Source organism: Rousettus aegyptiacus, unplaced genomic scaffold (genome assembly GCF_014176215.1).
Source record: "Rousettus aegyptiacus isolate mRouAeg1 unplaced genomic scaffold, mRouAeg1.p scaffold_m13_p_13, whole genome shotgun sequence".
NCBI classification, from domain to species: domain Eukaryota; kingdom Metazoa; phylum Chordata; class Mammalia; order Chiroptera; family Pteropodidae; genus Rousettus; species Rousettus aegyptiacus.
In genome coordinates this window covers 35494094-35519086 of record NW_023416288.1, presented here as the reverse complement: position 1 = coordinate 35519086, position 24993 = coordinate 35494094, and the positions used below count along the sequence as shown (strand labels likewise).

Here is a 24993-nt window from a genome sequence, read left to right as displayed (position 1 = left end):
TAAGTGAGATTGTGATATGTCAAAACAAATCGCTTTTCTTGTGAAAATATTAAATAAACAAACCAATGACTAGGTGATTGCTTTCCCCCCACTTTTTTCAGCTAACTTAAATTCATTTGCATCTCTAAAGAAACCAGTTTTATACTTCTCTTTTTCTTATCTCAAGAAACTGTACCAATATTAAGTTTTTAGGATAATTTATAGAATACCTCAAATCAAAGATTTCAAAATTTTGTCTAATACATCTTATTTCATTGAATTCTACTTTCATGAAAAGTATTTTAACTACTTTATTCTACTTTCTCTTTATTCAATGTTTCTTATTCCTAACTGTATTCCCAGCTCCTCCCCCTTAAAAATCAATCAAATATTCTTCAATTATATGCAAAACATCTAGAAACACTTGTCAGGGACTACATCGTCTGGAATAAAAATCCAAAATTTTAACTATTTACAACATAAAAGCAGCTGTGGTAGAGGTTGACAAACTGACTTGTCCTTATATAAATATCTATCTAAATGTTACTGTTTTTCAACACATGGTTTTCACTCACTTTAACTGGTTTGGTTCTTAAAAAAATATGAGTTTCAGACAATATACTATGTCAATTCCAGTCAGTTACACAAGACGCAACCAACCTTCTGCTCTGCCTGCAGTTGGTCACATCTTTCTTTTTCATGGTTAAGTTCTCTTCCCAGTCTTTCAACTTGTTCTCGAAGTTGTGTCGTTTCTTTTTCCAGAACAGCAATTAACTTTAACAGTTCTTCTTTTTCTTTCATAGTTTTCTCAATTTTCAGCTTTAAAACAAAAAACTCAAATTTCAAAATAGCAAAGGAATTCATAGAAAGAACTTGTACATATTATCTACTTCCTATTAGTGAGCCTCTTTTAGCATAAATTTAAAACCTTTTGGTTGAGCGAAGAAAAAACATTTAAAAAAAAATACAAAATTCCAAGAAAAAGCTATAGACGTCTACCACCAAGAGCTATTACAAGAAACGTTAAAGGAATGTCTTTAAAAAGAAAAAAAAGATAAAAACTATGAATAAAATGGCAATAACTTCATGCCTATCGATAATTACTTTAAATGTAGATAGATTAAATGTTCCAATCAAAAGATACAGGGTGGGTGAATGGAGAAGAAAACAAGAACCTATACACATGCTGCCTACAAGAGACCCACTGCAGATCAAAAGACACACAGACTGAAAGTAAAGAGATGTAAAAACATTTCATGTAATCAGAAATAAATAAAATGGTTGAACAATAATACATCAGACAAAATAGACTTTAAAACTATAAAAAGAGACAAAGGACGTTTCATATACAACAGCCAAGATATGAAGCAACCTTAACGTCGTCCATCAACAGACAACTGGATAAAGATGTGGTACACAGATATCTGTAACACAAGATTACTCGGCCATATAAAGAATGAGATCTTGCCTTTTCAGACATTACGGATGGAACTAGAGGGCATTATGCTAAGTGAAATACGTCAGATAAAGAAAATATTATATAATTTCATTTATATGTGGAATCTAAAAAAAATAAAACAGAAGCAAACTCATAGAAACAGAGAACGAACTGATGGCTGCCAGATTGGTAGGGCGGGGTTAGAGGTCTAGGTGAAAAGGGGGAAGGGATTAAGAAGTACAAATTGGCACTTACAAAACAGTCACGGGGATGTGCAGTACAGCATATGGAACAGAGTCAATAATATTGCAGTAATTATGTATTATGCCAGGTGGGTACTAGAACTTATCAAGGCGATCACTTTGTAAGCTAATAAATATCAAACCACTATGCTGTACACCTGAAACTAATATCAAATGTCAACAGTAACTGAAAAATAAAGCAAAACAAGGCACAAAATCAATGAATTTTATCATGAAAGTGCCTGTTAATTACTTTTCGAATAAATATTAAAATTAAGGCATAAAGTTTCCTAGCGACTTAATTCTGGGCTTTTCTCATCTTGAGTCAATAATCAAGAAGAAAATTGTGTACCTGTTCTTGAATGCAAATCTATGGGAAATCATTAAATCTTATCAAAAACATCCTCATATGTTATATAAGGCTTTCATCTATGGAATTATTATTAAAAGTTTTGGTTCTTTAAGTAAGGTACTAAGGAATAAATTTCTATGTATAATGGCCTCTATTTGGCTGGACTAAAACTTTATAAGTAAACATAAAATTTAGGACAAAAATACAGACTCTAAAAATACATAAGTGATTCTTATGGGGACACTAATAGTTACTTAGTACAGGAAAATCTAAACTCCAAAATTCTAAAATTTACTAAATTAAGGGACCTAAAGTAGTAATAAAAAAATGGTTAATATTTCTCTTACAGCATAAAATCATTGATTCTAATAGAGGAAGAATGTACACTAAAAGGAAAGGATTCACAAAGAAGGAATCATACATTTAGCTAAAAATGTCTTTCCCTCCATACAGAATCCATGATTAAAATAGCTTTTAATCAAAAATTTTTAGAATGACCCTTCCAACTGATTCATTACATCAAATGCAAATGATAGGAGTAAATGCCCCCAAAAGAGAAAAGTTTGTTTATTCACTGAATTTTTTTTATACCTTACCTATCTTTTAAAAAATAATTTTGGCTGTACATTTTCTGCCAGCTTCAAAATAAAGATACATTTTGACATAATGCCAAAGAAGCATCATAAAAGAACCACTTTTTTCCCTGGTGATTCACTAACTGGCACATACTTTCTGAAGAGTTTAACTGAACCTTAAGTAGAAATTTTTAAAAGGAATTCAAAATAAATAAAAATGTATACAAGTCTAATTTTTGCCTCCAATTTTGTATTCTAAAATCTTTCAAGCACACAAAAGTTAAAATATGATAATCAACACCCATACACCCATAACCTAAATTCACTGATTAATATTCTGCCATGTTTATTTTATCTCCCTTTATACGCAGTACTTTTATTTATTATGTAATTTGGACTAGGGGGGTGGAGAGACCTACAGCATTTAATATGAAATTACAAACACTTCACCCCTAAGTTCAGAGAAACCATCTTCTAATAAGAAGAGTTTCCTATTCAACCACTAACATAAGAGCTAAGAAAAATTAACAATAATTTTATAACATCCAATAAATAGTCCATAAAAATCTAGTATCTAGTCAAGGGTTCATACACTGAAGGATGTTTTCATTAATCACTTTTAATGTCAACAGTACCCCAGAAGTCTAATTTTGAGCAGGTTTACATAAAATCATTAAAAATTTTAATGAATGTAGAAATTTAAAAGACTTGTCCAAAACTGGTCAGAACATAAAAATATTTTATCTCAGAAATATTTTCCTAAGAGAATACAATTAAAACTTTACAAAGTAACTTTTATGAGTAGGAAAAAGTGAAATAAATTGTACAATGTCCCAATTTACTTAGAAAAGGAGCACAAGAGAAATGTAGATGCCAAATTACCCATTTTTCTGTTGGAGGCCCTGAAATCGGGGTGGTCTAACAAGTATTCAAAAAGCTGCAATATAAACTATCTGCTTTCTTAAGAGCTGAGCTTGTTTCTGCATCTTTGACTAGCATTCAAATACCAGACTAAAAACCTTGATCACCACAAAATGTTTTAGTCACCCCATAAAAGTTACATTTCTCTATTTAAGATAAGAGAAGAATTTCTGGAAAGGGGAAGGGATGATATGAAAGAATTCAGAGTAAAAAGTGATTGGTTCCTTCTAGCCTTCTTAGTTCTACTGTCATTATTTTATCTATGACCTCTTTTTTCCCTAGCCTCAGTTTTTAAAGGTAAATAAAATCAAAGGCATAAAATATTTATATACCAAAAAAAAAAAATCAATCTGAATATAAAGAAAAAGCAATGACCTGCCACAGACTAAATACGAATATAAATTAACCAGAAATGTATGCTGAACCAATTAAAGACACTTTTTCACAGAAACTTGAAGGTAACATTCTGGTTTAAGTTTAGGGTAAAGATATTGACAAGTATCTTAAAATAAGAATGTTCTATTTTCTTCTTCGATAACAAAACATAAGGCATCATTAGGCCATCTACACAGTAAATTTCTAATGGAACCAATTTAATGACACCAAAATATCCAATTAAAAAAAATTAAGATGATTTTTCATCTTTCTTTAATTATGGTTAATATAAGCTATTTATTTGATCAGAGGAACAAGGAAAAGAAACTATTCTAAAAATGTTCAACCTAAACTTAGAGACTGGGAAAGCTTCCCTGATTCACCACCACACTTGGGATAGAGCACGCTTGTGGTACAGTAAAATGAAGTTCACATCCAGTTAGTCAGATTTATTGTTTTTCACCACTTTCCCTCCAGTTTCACCCCCTAAATCTGCACTATTCCACAATCAATGGATTACGCCACCAAAGAAGAAAGGTTAGGTTGAGAGAATACTAGGAAAGCTGTTGGTCTAAATTCTCTCAATGGTTATTTACTGAAGATCTACCATACACAAAATCCTGAAAGACCCTAGAGACAGTTCCTGCCACAGTGAAATCAATAACATAATTGTGACAGAAAAAGTTTTACAGTGTTTCAAAAACAACATGCTAAGCTCATTATTTTATTTGAAAAACATTTGATTTTTAGGTTGTACTCTCACATAATCTGCAAATTCTTAAAATGGTAATCAACACATGTCCTTACATGCTCTGGTCTTACAATGATTTATATAGCACCAGCTCACTCACTGTTGGTACCAACCTCAAGAAGACCAGCTTTTGTGGTCACCACCAACATGTCAGAATTTCCTTCATCTTCCATAGTAAGCAACTCTTCCACTGGAGAAGCAGCTCGAAACTGGAAAGGTGTACTTGCTCCTCGAATTTCACCCTTATGGGTAACGTAACAAAACTGATAAAACTCTCCATCATCATTTGGAAGGTAATATCCTAAGAGGAAGTTAACGAAAAATATTGAACTTCCTATTATTAAATTAGTGTTATTTCTATTTAACAATACTTGCCATCTCCTCTCATTCCTAAACCTGTTCTAGGCATTTAGGATATCTTTCCTCCTATCTTTCATAAATCATCAAAACTAGACTTTCTTCCCCTAACATGCCCAAATTTTTCCTTAGTCTTAAGTTTACACTCCCAGAATATCCTTTCCCCAAATCTTCCCTAGAGCTAAAGTAACTTATCTGGGAAAGTCAAGTATGTAGTTTTCAATGAGAAAGAAACTAGAAGAGGAGTGAGGGAAGAAATCAGCATAAAAATCTAGGAGGACTAGAGGTGAGAATGCCATTTAAAGATATCTGTCGAATCTGACATTCATTACATATAAAGGGGGAGATTAATAATAGGAATAGGCTACATATGATATGTGAATTGTGTAAAGTTGGAAAAGAGGTCGAGGTTCCCTGGTGCTGTAGAACAAAAATAAGCCTTGGAACTACACATATTAATTCTGGAATTCCACCTTTACCACTATTATTTACTTAACCTCCCTGAAGCCCAGTAAAATAGACATGAAGCCAACTACCTGAGTTTCAAAGTATAGATAATGTATTCATAACATCTAGCCCACTATCTGACAATTTGTTTAACATTTGCTCCTTCTCTCAATTGTTACCCTTGCTTTTAAATTTTGCTGGATTATCTTAGCTCAAAATTAATCTCTTTCTCTCCTCTCCAAAGCTCCCATTGCATTTTTCACATTTAAAATAAGCTTCACAGTATACACTGCCTTACTATTCATTATATACATGCTTTATATCCTATATCAATACCTCAAGAAATACTGAGGGCAGATATATAATAAACATAAAAACTCTGGAATCCCCCAGAATAACTTGTAAAAATGAAGCATTCGATGATTGTGAAATGAACATACAAGGATGAATATATTCACCTTACCTTGGAGAGTAATATCTACCCAGAAATCTGTAATCATTATGCCTGCTATTCTTTCATACCTTAAAATTTTCAAACTCCTTATTATGATATCTACTTTATTTAAAAAAAAAAAAATAGCCTTTTTCCTGAAAAGCAAGGAGGGGCAGAAAAAAAATACGAGATAGGCCTAGAACATATTCTGGTGCTTGAAAATAAGAAAGAAATCCTTAAAAAATAATTACGGAAGGAGGAGAATGTCCAAAAAATCACATAACTTTGCAAATGGCCACTAGGCTTATTTAGAAAGTTTTAACAGAGGACATGGTTCCATAGTGTAGCGGTTAGCACGTCTGCTTTACATGCAGAATGTCCTGGGTTCACGCCCCAGTGGAGACACGGTCCATGGTCTACAGCCATGCCACCCTGAACAAGCCCAATGTCTGATCTCGCAAGCTAAGCAGAATTGGGCTTGGTTAGTACTTGGATGGGAGACCGCCTAGGAAGACCAGATGCTGTAGGCAGAATAATAAAAAAATAAAAAGTTCAAATAGAAAACGAAAAATAGTCAAATCAGTTCTGATATCATGACATTAGAAATTCTACAAACTAGATATTAAAAGTATATTTTAAAATCTCATGAATACTAATACCATAGCCAAAGAAAGCTAAACCAATCTGAGCAACAAAGTCATGATAGTATTAAGACTTTATTCTATAGAAGAAAATAAATATCCATAAGTTCATGAGGAGACTTTTCCTAACATAATTCCAACTAATAAATGTACAAGGAATGAAAATAGAAAAGCATCATTAGGCAAACACAATACTGTTTTAGACAAGATCCAGTGATGGACACTAAAATTTGTGTGTTAAAGTCTGAGAAACAAGGTCATTTCCTTAGTTTCAAAGTAGCTCCCCTATAATATTAATTGCCAAGGGAAAACTACTAACTCTACAGTAGAGAAACCCAGCAGACACCACCTTAACCATATGATCAAGACTAGTATCACCAGTAAAAAGATACATGGACATCAAGTACTCCTTGACACAAAGTACTAAAAAGGGTACAGCATTACTTCTGTAGTATTCTTCGTGAAAATGTATAACCTAGATCTAATCATAAGAAAGTCATCAGACAAACCCAAAATGAGAAACATGCTATGGGGGAAAAAAAAAAAAGCTAAACAGACTGAATGTACTCTTCAAAAATGTAAAGGTCATAAAAGACAAGGACAGAATGGGGACTATCACGCAATGGAGGAAACTAAGAAGATATGACAACTAAATGTAATGTGGGATTTTGGACTGAACAGGAACAGAGAAAAAGAACAGTACTAGGAACACTAGTGAAATTTGAGTTAGGTTTATACTTTGGTCAATAGTACTCTACCAATGTTAAACTCCTGGTTTTTAAAATAAATGTGCTATGGTTATACAAGATGTTAACATTAAGAAAAGCTGGGAGAGTATAGAGAAAATTCTGTGTACTATTTTTGCATCTTTATAGCTAATATTATTTCAAAATATGAAGTTTTTAAAAATATGAAGGTACATTTGGCGATATATTTTTTAATGTTTTTAAAAACCCCACCCACCCTTCAGATAGCTACTACTAAATCTATCAATCCATGGCTCAGTAACTTTGCATATGGCCACTAAACTATTTAAAGCTTAAACAGAAACAAAAACATACTAATCAGTTCTGATATCATGACATTAGAAATTCTACAGACTAGATATTCAAGGACTGATATTTTAAAATCTCACATATATTAAAAAATATGGTGCAAATACCATTTGCAGTAAAAGACGTAGTTATTCAGAGTTGCAATTTAGGGCTATCTTCAAAAGGCTCTTGTCAGCTTAATAACATTGAAAATAAAGTAGGAAAAAGTAAAAACCAAACTGAGTCAAATTTTATAGCCTGTAACATTAGCAATCAGTCCAATTACAATAAACAAATGAGGCACACAATTACATTTATGTATTTTTGTTAGTTGTTTTAAATTTTGCATTTCAGGATTCTCATGACTCATCCATAAAATGAGCAAAGTGATTTGGATTGTGCTTAAAAATCCCTCCTACATCTAATAGCCTTTGCTAAGTTTTTCATGACTACCTTGACTTCTCTATATAACAAACTAATTCTAGGGAGGGAGAAACTTTTATTTCAAAGTAAAAATTAACATAAATTTTCAAAAACTTGTAAAACTTACTGCACTTATGCTTAGCTCCCATGAAAATGCTTTTAAAGTATAAACATAAATTAGGTGTCTTTTTTATTGGTTTTACGCTTTTTGCTAAGTTCCTAAAAAATAAATGCATTAGTCACTATAACAAATTTAGAAAATTAACTATTATAAGACTAACCACATTAAAAATGACCGGAAACCACAGCTTTTAAAAACAAACACTGCAGAATAACAACAAAACGAAACAGAAACAAAAACCTCGGAATAAAGTTAAAAACACACACACACACACACACACCAAAATTCAAAACATTAAACACCAAATGCTGGCAAAGATGTCGGACAACAAGAACTCTCAATTATTGCTGGCAGGAATGCATATGGTTCAGCCACTTTGGAAAACAATTTGGCAGTTCCTTACAAAACTAAACACACTCTTAACAAATGATCCAGCAATCATATTCTTTGGTATTTATGCAAATGAGATAAAAACTTACACACACACACACACACACACACACACAAACCTATGCATAAATGCTTATTTACAACTGCCAAAACTTAGAAACAACCAAGATGTTCTTTAACAGATGAATAAACAAACTGTTGCATCTATACAATAAAATAGTATTGGTTTCCTTTGCAATTCTATGAATTTTGTGTATTATACTGACACAGTCTATTAGCTTCACCAAACCAAAAAAGAATCGATGGCATAAATAAGACTAACAATTTGCTTTAATACAACCCAAAGTCTGTATAATTATAATACAAAATCACTCTACAGCAAATCCTGTGACAGCTTTCCAAATATGAGTATTTTTTTAAATCTGTATATAATGCCAAGCTAAGATAAAAATGAATTTTACATTAATCACTTATATCCATTTTATAGGCAAACCTCCCTACAAATCAATATAACTACTCTAAATACTGTTAATCACCTCTGTGGCTTTCATGTAATATATTTTTCTCATCTCTAATTTGTTGTTATTCTAATATCAGTAAAGGCATTGTTCTCTCATTTGAAAAAAATCATCAAAAGATCTGAAAAGAAACCAACTCTTCAATGAAAGTTAACAAGCAAAAACCTTTGCAATGTCTACATAAAATACTATGCGGCCTAAACTAGATATTTACATTCTTATGACTTCTGCTAACCAAATGATTCAACTATGATATGCTAGATATGCCTAAGTAGATAATTACAATGGTATACATTTTTAATAGCAATAAAATATCTAATTTCATCCAGTTCTGCAGTTTTCAATTCATACCTTGAAATGCTAATACACAATTGACTGTTGATCCTTCTACATAATTTTCAGGCATAGGAGACCATAAAAATGTATAATAATCACGAGCAGTACTCCATCCAACCTAAAACAACAAAAAATGGATATTATTAAATAAGTTAACATTAGAGTGATATCTTACAGCATATTGTTTTTTACTGCATCCTAAAGTTAAGACATGTGTTAATATGTTTACAAATCATAATATTTTAACAAGCATGTCAAATTTTATGATTTTAATGAGCTATAATCTAATACTATAAAAATCAATATAAATTGTACAGCTGAGTTTCTACTATGTATTAAAATGTAATTTGATATCTAATTTTCAAGGAAAATCTTAGTACCAAATATAAAAACTTATGTTTTGCTTAAAATTTGAATTCACTAAACATGTTTTTAAAACTTATTTTATGCCTGAAATCTAAGTGTGTAGATTTTCCCCTCCCCCTTAAATCCACTAACTTCATTAATCTCTCATTTTTAGCAAGTCCTGCCTGCAGCAAATTAGTAAATTTTTTAAAAGGTCTTTATGCTTGCATATACGAATAGACCACTTATGTCCCACCTAACTCCAAAACATTGTTGAACTTAGAACATGATTATATACATTACATATTTATCTGTATTTTCCAGATAGATTGTACTATATTAAACACCTATCAAAGATGTTTAAAAACAGATATTAAACATCCATTTGCCCGTAATATTACAAGAAATTATGACTGTCCAGAGTTAGATTATACATGTTCTATAATCCTGATTAACCTAGGATTAAAGATTACCAAATACTGAGGTTGGAGCAATCTTAGCAATCTTTAGTCTATAAAGGAGTTTTTAAACTATAAGTCACGACCCAATAGGAATTCATGTTATCAATTTAGTGGTTCATTACATTTTTTTTTACTTTATTTTTTAATTATATAGAATTCAAAAGTATCAGAGTGCACAAAGGCTAAGCATTGATTCATGAAAATTTGTTTCAGGTGTATTTATAAGCAACTTTGCTGATTCGAATCACAGAATTCATTTATTTCTGTGTGTCATGGTCAAAACTGTTGAAAGACACTATAACATTCAACTCTTTACAGATGAGAAGCTTAAGGAATCTAAGGCCTGAGTTTTTCTTCTCAGAATCGTTACAAGGATTAAATTAGACGAACATCAAAGCAGCACTTAAAAGAGTGCCTGAGCCATGGTAAGCACTTCATAAGTGGTAGATTTTGTAAGCACAATATACTGTAGTGATTAAGAGCATGCAATGATTAAGGAATTAAGGTCAGACTGCCAGAAAAAAAATCTCTTCCTAGCTATGACTTCAGACAAGTTGTATGTATGTTAAATGAGATAATTCCAGTTTAACACTTAACACAGTGCCTTGCATATCAGTGTTCACTAAATGTCACCATTAATATCCAAGGACACAGAGACTTAGGGACAGTGATATTGACTCTACAATGCTCTGTCCCTCATTTCATATCCCCTAATGCTTCTACCAACTCTTAAAAGGAGCCCATCTAAAGTTTTTCCCCCATCAGATACACCTGATATGAATCAGATCTGGCATTCTTTGTCCCTGTCCATATACTAATCTTGAAAGAAATACTATCTACAGCCATATCTTTCTTGAAAAAAATCTCCCTCCATGAATAGGTTCTACCCTGGACAAGGCAGACAAAAGAAGGGCTGAGTATGCCATTTATTTGTGATGGCTGCCACACAAAAATGCTAACAATGCAATTACAGATTTCTAATTCAAGTGACACTGGGAATAACAGTAACAGATAGTTTACTGAATATTTGTTTTAGAGCAAATGTTACTATCCTCAACTCAAAAAAGAAACTAGGAAAAGGCCAGTAGACGGCAGAGTCAAGATCTGAACCTCAAGTTTAAGCTCTAAACCACCAAGACACTACTCACTCTTCCATCAAAATATAAAATACTCTCATACTTTCTGAAATTCCACCTTCTTCCTTCCAACATGGAGTCTATATACCTACATTCGCAAAGACTTCCCACTGCCAGGAAGAAAAAAGACTACAAACTGTTTAGCCTAACACTGAAGGTCTTCCTTTCTTACCTTGAATATACCAACCCAATAGACAGAATGAAGCTTAATTCCAACCCTTCTTCTTCCATTTCCCTAATTGAAGCTTATGTTCTAGTTATAGTGACTCACTATCACGAACATTCTCACCTCTATGCCTTTGCTTGTAACATTTTCCTGACAGCAATGCCCTTCCCTCAATCTCAATTCCCCATTCAATTCTTCCTCTCTGATCCACTATTGCAGAAAACACTAATTCTCCATCAGTATCTTTAACTTGAAACCCAGACCTCACATATCAAAACTGATACACTGATTTCACAAAATGCTTAACAATCAACGCAACCCCATTTTAGAATTTGACAAGCTAACACACACACACACTCTAAATAGTAAATAGTTCCTCTATCCAGCAACATCAAGGAATGAGAGATTGAAATAGGAACTGAAGTATCATTAAATGCCAAAATTCTGTTGTCCAATATAGTTTTTCAGCCCTCCTCACTATTAGGCTGGACTTTCACTTCTGAATATTCTCAGTGTACCTCATTCTAACCGCTATTCATTTCTTTCTACTTTGCTGTTTACCTTATACAACCCAGACTAACAAAAATTTTGAGACCATTAAAATCATATCTAAAATAAACTGATTCTGAGAATCTAGAGTAAACCAGGAAAAAAGTTGTATTGTTTGGACATTTATAACAGTATTTTGACTGCTCAAAATAATTATTATTTTTACTTTCTTCTTTTCTGTTTTGGTTTTTCACTACATTCTGAAGAGTTAAAATTACCAGAAAACCTACCTCCAGCACAGGAAGCACCAGTGTGATGATAGTTTCAATGTAATTTTCAAGCATATGTTATACAAAATGACTGGCAAAATATAAGAAATGGGACTCCTGCCATCAAACAATTTACAAGTCATATAAAACAGAACAGTCTCATAAAAGTGTAAGACAATATGAGCAATATTTAAATATAGGACAATAGAAGAGATAACATGGTTGTAGAGCTATATGAAATTACAAATGACTAGAAAAGATAGTAAATGATACAGTAATCCAAACAAACAGATCATTTTTCAGGTAAGGAGTGGAGAAAATGGAAAAAGAAAGATTCTGAAAAATTTTTCACAAGACCTTGAATAAAGTTATTAACATAAAGAGGAAAGCCTGCACTGAAGTTCCCAGCATTTGCTGTATACTATCTTGAACTGTTAAATATTTCATTACATAAAATGTTTGCATTTATAAATATAAATGTTCTACATTTGACATTTTCAAAAATGACCCTTAATATAGAGTGACAAGGCTAGTACAAACTACTGATCAACCTGCTTAAAAAAAAAAAAATGAGTACCCAGATGAAAGAAATATGCAGTTTTTCTTACCTTGAATATTCCAACCCAATCTTTTGGATGTGGATGGATATATGGAGTTAAGGTATAATGACACTCCAGGTGTATATTAGGAAGATAACTCTTGGCCACATTTTGAAAGATGACATGGGCGAAGTTGGAAGTCTGTGGGACTTCTTGAAAGGATGTCATTGTGAATCTGAAACAAATGAATCACACAAATTGAATAATCTCATCTAAGAAAAACTTACAACTTCAGAAAATATGTATCACTGAATGCAAATTACATATATATTTACATGTCATAATTTTTTGAAAATACATATGCTTCTGAATACTAGAACAACTCTTTAAAAATGGGATTAAAGTAAAAACAGAAAAACCGGGAAATAATTTCCATATGGCTCAGAAAGTTGCACAGGTGTTAAAAAATCTAAAAACCAAAATCAAACCATCAACTCTACTGAAAAGCCTAGCTAGCCCTTTGCTTCTTTTGTAAACCAAGAGCTTTTATGCTGGACCCTTGAACTTCATTATTTTCCTCCCTAATCTGACATTTCATCCTCCTCTAGGTTCTAGGTTCCTTTGCTAATCTTTCTGTGCCTGGATCCCTGACCCAAATCCATGATCCTCCTCCACCCTCCAGCAGCTTTCCTCAACCTTGGCTAAATATTAGAATCATTAGGGGTCTTTAAAAGAAAACAAAAGACAATGATGACTATCTGCAGCTGGGTGTGCATACTCATTTTTCTTTTAAAATCTCCCCAAGTAATCGTAATCTGGTATGTGGCCAAGACAAAGAACCACTAATTATACTCTGACCCAACTCAACAACGTAAGTCTCTATTATCATCTCTCACTCATTTCCACAGATGCCTAGACCCATCCCATCTTCTTTGGCTTCTGGTACACACTTGTTCAGATCTCTCAAACCATGTAAAATCTCACCTGGCCTACTTGAAATAGTTCGGCCTATTTTCATCTCTCTCCTTGTACCGATTCTACCCTTTCATTCTGGGTTCAACGACCCTGCCTTGACTTTCAGTATTCATATTTTTTTCCATTGATTTCCACATACTTACCAATTAAAATAAATATCCATTTTTTAAATGTATAGTGTCAATTAAATACATACTGCAGAAAATCTATTATGGATTCAGTAAATGCTTACTGGCTTAGTGAACACCAGGAACTGGATAGCAGATAAATGGTTAAACCAGACTACAAAAATCTATAGGATCCAAATTTTTCCCATATTTTGTGCTCTACTATTGAGAAAAAGGATATGACTGAGGATTTACTCTAAAAAGCCATGGATACAGTGTATCACAAACTCAGTACAATCATTGATTCTACTGTACACTTAAGAAACTATAACACTGGCCCTATGGCACCTGCTTCTGAGTCATCAAAACAGGACTCTCTGTAACATTAGGGAAAACTGGGTCAAGATTTTTGCTAACCAAATTAATCTAGTTCACAAACCAATGAAGTTTCTACAGGGCAAGCACAGTGGTAAGATTCTACTTATATTTTAACAATTATTACGAAGTCTATTATTAGAAAGATCCAAGCCAATATGCTTTTACAATTGTTTCTTTTGCTGACCTGTTTGAAATACTAAGGCGAGTTTTTATTTTAAAGTTTTGAAATAACGAGCACCTTAGAAAATATCCACTTTTCTTCATGTATCTTCTCTGCTTCTGCTATGGTCAAAGTACTGCTTTACCAAAACAATACAGGGGGTATTCCATAAGGAGACTGCCAACTGTGAACCTGGAAGCCACTGTGGTAGAATACCAGGTTGGTTGTCTGCTAGACTCTTCCCACCTGAGGTTTCCCAGAATTCAGAGGTAAAAACAGTGCATTCAGAAGCAATCCTCCGCTACTCTACGCTAACAAAAAGGCTCTATAACCAGCAATCCTATTTCACAGAAAAACTGAACTGTCAATATTCCCCAACTGGTAACCCAAAACCTTCAAGAAAATGAAAAGGTAGCACTTAATAGACCCTGGGAACTCTGCCTAAAACAACTGAAGAGTTCTATTTGTTCCCTTGAATTGTCTCAACTAATCTGGGCTCAAGGAGATGTCTTCATGCTAATACAGTCACTAAAGATAATCTCTATTCAAGTCAGGGGTTTCATAAAGAAGGGAAAACCCGATCCAGATGTGTTTTGAAAAAAGTGTTCACTACTGGTTATAAAATACCGATAAAGAAAACTATAGCTAAATCAATTGAACCAGCTTCTAACAAATACAACTACCTAAATAAACTGAGGCAAGTAAATCAGTAATATTTTTCTACAAAGAGAATAAATACTTAAGTTTCTCTGAGGAAGATATTCGGTAAGGAGAATAAAGCTAGCTTAAAGTAAGTTTCCCATGTTTTTAATTAGAAGTGGTTTAAGAATGAAATTTTTTTAACACATTTCCTAAAGTCAACTAAATCAACAAACCTGTAATTATGTTATAAAACAAGGCAGTGGCATTTAAATTTTTAACCTCAAGTAGTACAACAGTGATTTAAAAAACCGTAATTCACCTGACACTTTTACTTCATTGAAGTTTTTAAAGTATAAAATAGCATGAAAGTATATATGTGTTTATATGTGTATATATGCTTACAAATGCATCAAAAAGGACTCAAAGTACACACCATACAGTTAAGTCTTTACTCATTAAGAATATTTTTAAAATGACTTCTGACTATTTTTCCCGGAATATATATATAAATACAATATTTTCATTCTTTTAAACAAACATATTAACATAAAATTTCCTTTTAAACTTTCTGCCCAAAATTCAAGTTTCTTAAAACCCTAACATCAGACTTTAAATATAATCATGATGCCTATAAATCTGAACTGTAATCTGACAAGTGCTCATCTTATTAATAATCTTCATTAATCCCTCTCCAACAGTAACCTTTTTAAAAATTTCGATGTGATTACAACTATGGAAATTTTACAAGTAATTCCACTCATTACTTTTTTTTTTAATTAAATTCCAATATATCTTCTAGTGGTAAAGAAGTAAATGCAGATAAATGTAATCTGAATATAATTACATCATGAAATCAACCAACTCGATAAGTTTAATTCCCATACAGTTCCTGTTTCACTCCTCACGGATAAGAGTGAAAAGATGGGCATGCTTCCAAAAATGTTGAAATTCACTGAGATTGCCAATGTATCAAGATGATCCACAGGCTGATTAACACACCAAGTATGTATATGTATGCATGCACGCACGTGAGTGCACACACAACCACCCTGTGAGAATGTGCAAAGTCATTGCATCACCTTGTGGTAATGGTTGGGAAGTGTAGCTTCACAAACATGAGAAAAAGAACTACATCTCAGGTGGAGAGGGGAAATATAGTCCCCGTACACAAAGGTAAGTGGAAGCAGCTTTGCCGCCAAATGTTTCTTCCCATTCTCTAAAGTACATACATCTCCATGCTACATCCCATTCTCTAAAGTACAAAAATGGGTACATTAAGATGTAAGCCAAGGCAAAGTAAAATTTCCCAGTCAAGAATTAAAGGATCATACCTTAGGCTGGGAAACAAAGTCTGAAATGCCTACACGTGCTGTCTGCAGTGCCCTCCTTTCACGTTTCCGAACGTAGTCCCTAAAGTACTAACATCTCCAGAGTTCCTTTTAATGTGTTATGCTGTAAACTTCATACTATAAAGTCTTTGGTCCAAAACCTAATTTGTTATTTTGAGGAATCATCAGTATTTGAAGATAAACAATATGCAGTGGGCATTCAGTTAATTAGCTAAAATAAATTTGGGAGAAAAAAGGCATTTCTAAAGTTTATCTTTACGTCTTCCTCTTAGAACTTATCAAGCCCAAAACAGATCGGGCTGTGATAGTATTTTTCCAGTGGCTTCTGTAACTCAAGTTTACATGACTAGCCCCAAAATGTAAGCTTTAGTTAAGTGACGTAGAAAACAGATCATACAAAAACTTCTAAGCATTAAACATATATAATCAAAATAAGTTTTTTAATTTAAATATTGTATATAATTTGCCAGTTCTAACAATCAGAATTCAAGAATAAATAGGTAATTTTGTTCTGTTATAGTATTATGGTGGCTGTATTTTTTTCAAAGCCCTTATGAGTTAAACACGGTAAACTATGTGAAATATCCTGATGTCTCAGATTTGCTTTAAAAACTCCAGGGGAAAAAAATATGTTGGGGGGAAGGGTTATAAAACAAGATTAGCAAAACAGTGGATCCTTTTGTTTGTTCTCCTCTTGTGCATGCTTGAAAAAATTTCCATAATAAAAGTTTGTAAAACCAGAGCAAATCAAGATTAGTAATAAATCTGGCTAACAGCAAAAGTTTAAATTTTTCAGTTAAAAATATATTTTTATAATTATCTCCAAATTTCGGTCCTATAAGACACAGATATCTAAAGGAAAAAATGTCTGACATTCTAACAGTTTCCAATTAGTCATACTTTTAATTCAAACAAAGACTGTCAGCTGGTTTACAGGCCAGAAAAACGTTATTAGCAATCTTACTGGGAGGCCAGCCGAAGCAAAACCACCAATCAGTTAATCTACACGTACAGGAGCCTATTTCCAGAATTCTTTACAGGTGAATGGTGCTACACTCTGCCCAGGTGTTACTCACACCACTTCTTACTTTTTAGATTATTTTTAAAGTTTATAAAACGTTATGATCTTGGCCCATATATATTAGAGGGGAGAAAATTTTTTTCTTCCATTAGGGGTTTACTTAGGGCAAAATAAACTTTAAAAATTGTAAGTGCATACAGCCAAAATTTCACCTAGAAGTATCCAAATTCCAAAAACTACAATCCAATAAACTTCACTTATGAGGTAATTCCCCCAAAGTAGTATAGAAAAGCATTGTTAGGCTCTTTCATAAATATTTAGCACCATTAAAGAGGTTGAAATTTAGAATTCCACAATACCTGTTATTTCGTTGAGGAAAAGTATTTACCGGCTAATTCTACACAAATGGCTGCACCGATAATGAATAAGTAGAAAACGAAAATACAGTAGGATGTTCCTTGAAGTTTTAAGAAGTCACTTCTAACATAATCAAGTAAGCCCTCAAGAAATCAAGTCTACCCTTGCCAGTAACAGAACAAAAGTCTGACCTCAGCCCTCCTCCATACCTGAATAGCACTTTAAGGGCGATCACCCTACTTTCAGAGCAGCAGGTTACTCAAACAACTTCTTTAAATACTTTTGGAATAGAGCCCCCACGATTTTAATTAGTAACTGTTCGTGCAGTTTGCAGAAATTTTGCAGTTAGAAGCATGCACAGCTGAAAACTTATCTTCCCATCTAAATCCCTGACATAATAGTAATTCATAACTACTGTGAAACCTAAAATCTAATTGATGTAGAAAGTCATATGCCAGCGTTTTAAACGAAAGGTTATCGACAAGGTATTATACGTTTACCAATACACCCACGCGCACCCTAGTCTTTAAACAGAGATGCTCCGAAGCGAGGGACGCTTTGTCAGGACTGTCCACACACTGCAGACCTGCGGGGAGCCGCGATGGAGGGAGGAAGACTTGTGAAATCAAGTAAAGCTACCTCAGCAAAGAAAGATGTGACTCTCGCGAGAAGACCTGTTAAGATCCCTGGGAACGATCGGCGTAGGGACCACGCGTAAACAGGAGAAGGAAAGCAGCGCTAACTAACGCCGTGCCCCAGGTGAGACAGGAGATCCTGCCGGCGCAGCTAACCCCGCCCGCGGCCCCCCACGTCAGCGGCGCAGGCGGTCTCCGCCTCCTTCTCAGGCGAATCAAACCAAAACACGGGTTTCACCCCGCACGAGCAAGCCCGGGCGTCCTCTCCGAACGCGACCTAGATGTCTGCCCAAGTTTACAACGCCCGCAGCGCCCACTCTAGCCTCAAAACACTCACCCTAGCGGTGAGCCTCGGGCGAGCCAGTGTCTTCTGTGGGGGCGCCCCCGGTCACACGCCCCCCGCGTCCCGTGCCCCCCTCCACAGCCCACATCCCACACGCCTCCCCCAAATCGCGAAGGCCTGTCTCGGGGCCTCCCCGCCGTGTGGGGCGGCCCCTCGTCGCTTTTAACAACTCCACTGCTAACCGAAGTCGCCCACAACCCCGTCACAATCCCAGTCCGGGAGGAAAGGTTTGTCCTCGGCAAGGAGAGCGTCGTCATTTGGCTGCATCGTCACCACGGAGACCATTCCTGAGACCGGCCAGGCCCCTAGACTCCAGGAGCTGTGGGGGCGTCTCACGAGCCCGCAAAGGGCTCCAGCTGGAGTCCGCCCCGCACGGGGCGCGACGGCGGACGGGGACAGCGCTTACCCGTAAGGGGCTCCCGGACAGAGCGGGAGCCTTAGAGAGGTTTCCGAGCCCGAGCCGCCATCACCCGCACAGCCTCTTCCGCCACCACTGCCGGCCTCCAGCGACCGGCCACCCTCCCCCTCGGAGCCAGAAGCCGGCGTACGTCACTTCCGCCCGCGGCGCCGCCCCTTCCGCTGCCTCCGCCGTCTCCAGGGGCCGGGGGCCGGGTCTCCTCCAGCCGGTCTCGCGGCCTGCGGTTATCCTATTTACCCTAACGAGTCCGCACTTTTTCTCTCGACCCAGCTGTTCCTCTTTCTTTGATCTTGTCCGTTTCGCTCAGAGACCTAGTCAAAACCAAACGGTCCTTTTGAACTGCAGATTTTCCTTGTTAAATATCACTTCACCGGAAAGTTAAGCCACTTTCCAGTTAAGTGGACAAGGGTAGCCGAGCGGCATATTACCATGTTGTGTTCTTAAAAATCTGTCTAAGCGAATCCTTTCATTTTATAGATCAGAAAGTAAACCAGAGAAATGAAGTAAGCGGCCACACCGCTGAGGCTGCGACCCCTTCTCCTGTGCTCGCCTACTCCTGGTCCTCTCCTGTTCTTGTTTGCTCTTTCTCCTAGGAGCTTTTCAGTTCTAATGCTCAGTGATTCTATTTCCTCGTGCTCCAGCAGTGGCCTCTTTCCGCCAGCACCTCTATGAGTGTTAACTGCTTGTGTTATCTGTTATTTTGTGTGTTGTGAATTTGTCCTGTATTCTCTGTTCAATTATAATTTATAAAATCGCTTTTGACTGTTAGGTTGTAGCATTTAGATTGAATCGTAACTCAGATGCAAGTGTGTTCTGTTCTGTTCATCACATTCCTGGGTTGCCATAAAACGTGATAAAATTTGCAATATCACCAGTTAAGGATAATAAATTAGATCACATTAGACGTTGAAGCACCTCCTAAGTACAGCACTACAAACTCCTCTTTGATACACTTTCATCTTCACGTCCACATAATTAAGATTACCTTCAATAATATAAGTTTTGAATCTTTGCCGACTGATTTTCTATATACTGAGATCTTTGAACTTGGTCTTGTTCTGTATATCCTACTTGATCATAGAATTAAAGAACCTTTATAGGTCATTTAGTCCCAACCTTATTTTACAGATGAAGAAAACAGTGTGATATCAATAATCACTGATGTTACTGGTAGCAACCTTCTAGTAGCAGAAATACCTGTCCCTTAAATGTAAATATAGCAGTAAACTTTATGAACTTTTCAGAGGTGTCGCTCTTTGCATTTTTTATGACATTTATTTACATGTAGTAAATTTCTAATTACAATTTTCAGTTGATGAATCAGAAAAACAATATGCTTAATAAAAGCCATAATTGAAAAACATTTTTGTGCAGATATTTTTATTTTGTTATTTTTAATAATTTCTTGATTTTTTTAAACCTTACTTTCCCCCATGAAAGTATTCATTTAGGAACTTTAACTTGCTTTAGTCCTATTAATAATGATCCCTGAAATTTTTAGGCAGTATTTCTCCAAGCGAGGTAAATATATATCATTTTAGTATTTAATTTAATTTTTAAAAATTAGCCTATTTTACATATAGTAGTGTACTAGGTTAATAAGACATATGGATCCATAATCCCTTATATGAAAACTTTGGGCTAGATGGATTTCAGGATTCTAAATTTTTCATACTCTAAAAAAGTATATTTTGTTACATGGCATCCCACAAGGTCTGAGGCAGCACTCTGTGATCTAGTTAACATTTTTTCAGGAAAAATTATGAAATTATGAATATCACACTACTAAGTAGGAGAAATAAAGCATGTTGTCTTCAGTTCAGAACAAGTTTTGCCATTTGGCCACCACGGGATCAGGTCACGTTTTATTGACAAATGAGTTTAGGTCAGGATAGATTTTTACCACCAAATGTTAAAAAAAAAATGTTATTTTCAAAGCTTTTTGAATTTCAAAATAGTGAATAAGAGATCGTAAACCTATTCAAAGAATTGTTGGAAAGTAAACCTCTTAGTATCCCATAATATTTCTGGAGTAATTATAATTCAAGTAGTTTCTAAGCAGTTGTCCTAACCTATCACATACTAATTATCCTGTATTTTGGTTATGAAAATGTCTAAAAAGACACTGTTCCTCTGTTAGAAGAATTTATGATAGCAAAGGGGAAAAAAATAAATGAATCCATGAACATGTAGGTGACTATAAAATATACTGTAAAAATAAAATAAGACACTCAGAGATTGGAGAATTCAGTATAGATAGGCTTGTGTGAGCAGTACTCTTTGCTTAGAGGAGATAGGCCTAGATTGTTAAAGTTAGTGGGATCTCGATGAAAAGGTAAAAGGAAGACTTCAAGTCAGGGTCTAACATCTTAGGCAAAGGAGTCAGACAGGGAGAAGACTGTTAACAAAAAATAATAATTCCTGTCCGCGGAGTACCCAGTGCTTTCCAGGCACTCTGCTGGACACATGGGTTGTCTCCCCTCCTCACAGCCATACTGTAAAGTATTATCCCTGTTTTGCAGGGGAGTGTGGGGGCAGAAAAGTTAAATCACTTGCCCTTTGTTAAAAAACAAAATTTAACTAAGTAAATTTGGGAATTTAATTGACTTTATTAAGCGATTCATGAATTGGGCAGCATCCCTTTTAGCAAGGAGAAGGGAGCTCCAAGAGGTTGTCCAAATAGAAGGTTTTTAAAGGCAGAAAGCCTAAGAAGTTAAGAGTGGGTTATTTCAGGCAAGGACACCTTCTCTTAGAAGACAGGGAGTCTTATCAGACAGATTATCTCACCAGCTAGGATCAGGAATTTTCAAGCTGATTGGTTTAAAATTCCACTCTTGGGGGAAGGTGAAGCTACAATTAGGTGTTAAATCTAGGTTTGGTATCACAGGCTTTTAACATAAGTGTTGTTACTTTGGGCCTGTGGTTTTTTTTTTTTTTAACCTCATGATCACAAAAAAGGCAAACCAAACCTGAACTCATAACTGACTCCCAGAAGTTTATGCATTTTCCACCATGTCATGCTGCTTCTTGATAAGGGCTTTTTGGTCATTTGCTGTGTGCTCTGGGTTGTTAGGTAGGTGCTCTAGGGAAAACAAAGAATAAACCATGGTTTCTTTCTTGAAGCTGCTTGAATTTAGTTAAGATAGTACAAAACAGTATAGTGAAGTGTTAAGTTTGCAGGAGATGATTTCTGAGAAGTGAAAAAGATTAATACAGAATAATTAATTTTGGAATTAGCGAGACTTTGTTAAAGAAACTGGACTCAGCTTTGAAAGATTAACAGGTTCTGAAAGTGCGAGAAAAGGGCTTACGTAGAGAGAAGAAAACGGGACAATTAGGTGGTACAACATGTGTTAAAAATTAGAAACAAATCAGCTCAAATGGGCACGTTATAGAAATATTACATGTGTTAAAAGCAGGCAAAATAAGCTCCTATCCTTTGGAACATGGTTTTCCTTAGAGTTTGTATTAAAGATTCCCTTTGCTAGAAATGATTCTCTCTTTTAAAAATAATACATCTGTAAAACTTTTTGTTTAAAAAGAGAGCTTTTAAAGATGAGATTTAAATAATGGTAGGTTTGGGTTAGATGGAGGACTCAAAATACTCTAAAATATGGTTGCTTGCTTTCTCCTTGTGTCAGAAGGTGGGTTAACATGCTCCTTGTTCCTGATCGCTTCCCTATCAGTACTGTCCCAGATGTGTACAAAAAACTTTGTTCCTTTGAGGTGCGTGCCGATCAGGTATAATCCCCTATTCCCTCCTTGTTGCCAACATCTGCTGATCTCCAAATTACTCTTCCTCATTCATTGAAGACTATCACCTAGCACAGCCTTCCTCTCCATACCAAGCCCTTCAGTGCCTACCCGGATAAGATTAAAATTAAGTCCCTCTTTCCACACTCTAAGGACACAGAAAGAAAGCGGTCATCTGCAAACCAGGAAGAAGGCCCATACCCCATAACCAATCTACCAGGACCTTGATCTTGAACTTTCCGGGCTCCATAACTGGACTGAGGCAGCACTTCAGCAGGAAACCCAAGACTAAGAAAGGGAAAGAGCGCCATGAAACCCCTGTTGACAGGGACTACTGCCATTATCAGCAGGAAGCACATACAGATGAAGAGACCTCCTGTCCCTCAACATCCATAATAATAATAAGGGGATTCATGGCTCTTAGAAAAGAGCTAGGCAGGAAGTTAGGGGGTTTCGAGTCTGCCTGCAAAGACACTGAGATCATCCTATCCTAGAAGGGGTCCGCGCTAATCTGCCCACAATTAAGCAAGCCAGAAGGCATTTTTAACTCTCACAAAGAAGTAGGCAGAGAATTAGGTACTATTTTAAGCCAGTCACTTGCACCTGTGCAATTAAGAGCCCAAGGACCTTCAACTCACCTGAGCCTCATTATACTATCATTATAATATGATGCATATGCCCAGAAGTTCATTAATATCATCATAACAGACTGAATCCTGGGAACAAACATAGGTAGATAGCAAAATGATGAATCACTTAAGTCCTGTCAATCTTAGCTGTCAATCAAGGAAACCCACCTAAGAAAAATGACCACCTATAGCAAATAGGGGTAAAAACCCCAAAGGCTTTGTTAGGAGGCCTTTTGAGCCACCCTTTCCTTGCTCAGTCCTGCTTCCATGTCTGGAAGTGTACTTTCCCTTCTAATAAAACTTTTCTACTGTAAAAATAAATAAATAAAGAGGCCAAAATCCTGGCCTTTTGATTTTGTGAATCCCTCATCTCCAATAATCTCCATTCTACTCTAGATACCTATTTTCATGCTCATACCTTGGACCCTATTATCACCTGTAACTGCTTCACCTTCAAAATCAAGCATCCTGCTCATTGACAGAAACCTCCTAGTCTTCTAACTTGCTTATGCAAATATGCCCACTGTAACTATTTTTCAAACTCATCAGGATCTCTAATCTATTACACTTTCTCCTTTTAATACTTCCTTTATTATCCAACTAAGCGTTCAATAGCGAACATGCTATAGGCACTGTGGTCATCATATGCTCTACCATCAAAGGTGATTCCTGGGATTACTGAGCAAAAATTTTGACATTAAAATTGAGGGTCTTGGGAAACTTCTTGCACTGTCAAAGAGAGGAGCTATATCAATTATGATATTAAGAAACAGCCTGCAGAGGTTTATACTTTAGTAAGACCTTTGCATCACTTGGCTGGCTCCTAACAGTGTTCTTTGTTCCTTGTATAACTGAGAGGTCGCTGGAATGTAAATATTCTCTAACCTTTCTTTCTTATCTTACTGAGAAGAGTAATAATAGCCTGCCAGCACAGTACTTTGAATTCTTAAAGCATTTAATGTCAACAAGGTCCTTTTCTCTGTTTCTCATTAGATGCATTTGTTTTTGAGTCACTTGCATATCAGTGGCTTTTAAAGTTCACAAAAGTTATCTTAAGAAAATGTCACTAAGATAATCTTCTGAAGTTTTAATTTTAACAAGCCAGAATCAAACTTTTAGGCTAAAGTGTCTTTATTTCCACAGATCCCATCCCCTCCCGCCTTCTCAGGAACTCTCTTATGCTCAAGCTCTCCGTCTCCGCAGGATCATTCCCGTTCTCCTTTCCACATGCTCAAGCCTCTTCCATTTAATTTTTTAAAAACTCCCTCACTCCATATTTCCTTCCAGCCACTACTGCCTTTTGTCTTCACCTTCACAAACTTCTCACTGCTAAAAAAGAATTGTCTGTATTGCACTCGGTCGTTTCCCACCTTTCCTGACTCCACTTCATTCTGAATCCTGGCCCCATCACACCAAATCAGGTTGCATTGGTATCAGAATATGCTCTAGACGGACAAATCCATCTTCATATTCATGCATGTCTCATGG

At 35.4% G+C, this 24993-nt stretch overlaps 1 protein-coding gene across 2 annotated transcripts in view; it reads right to left on the bottom strand.

Moving 5' to 3' along the window:
• The window catches only part of TAX1BP1 (Tax1 binding protein 1), a 68585-nt gene extending 49331 nt beyond the window's left edge, over positions 1-19254 (bottom strand). The window contains exons 1-5 of one of the 2 annotated variants that reach the window (XM_016135951.2): positions 19112-19254; positions 12808-12973; positions 9349-9451; positions 4747-4934; positions 640-798 (exon numbers count right to left, since the gene is read on the bottom strand). In XM_016135951.2, coding sequence (XP_015991437.1) covers positions 640-798; positions 4747-4934; positions 9349-9451; positions 12808-12966 — 609 coding nt within the window. In that variant the 5' untranslated portion in view covers positions 12967-12973; positions 19112-19254. Of the gene's footprint in view, positions 1-639; positions 799-4746; positions 4935-9348; positions 9452-12807; positions 12974-18366; positions 18485-19111 lie in introns of those variants that run through there. The other variant, XM_016135952.2, reaches the window with a different exon arrangement.
• Positions 19255-24993: the final 5739 nt, after the last annotated feature.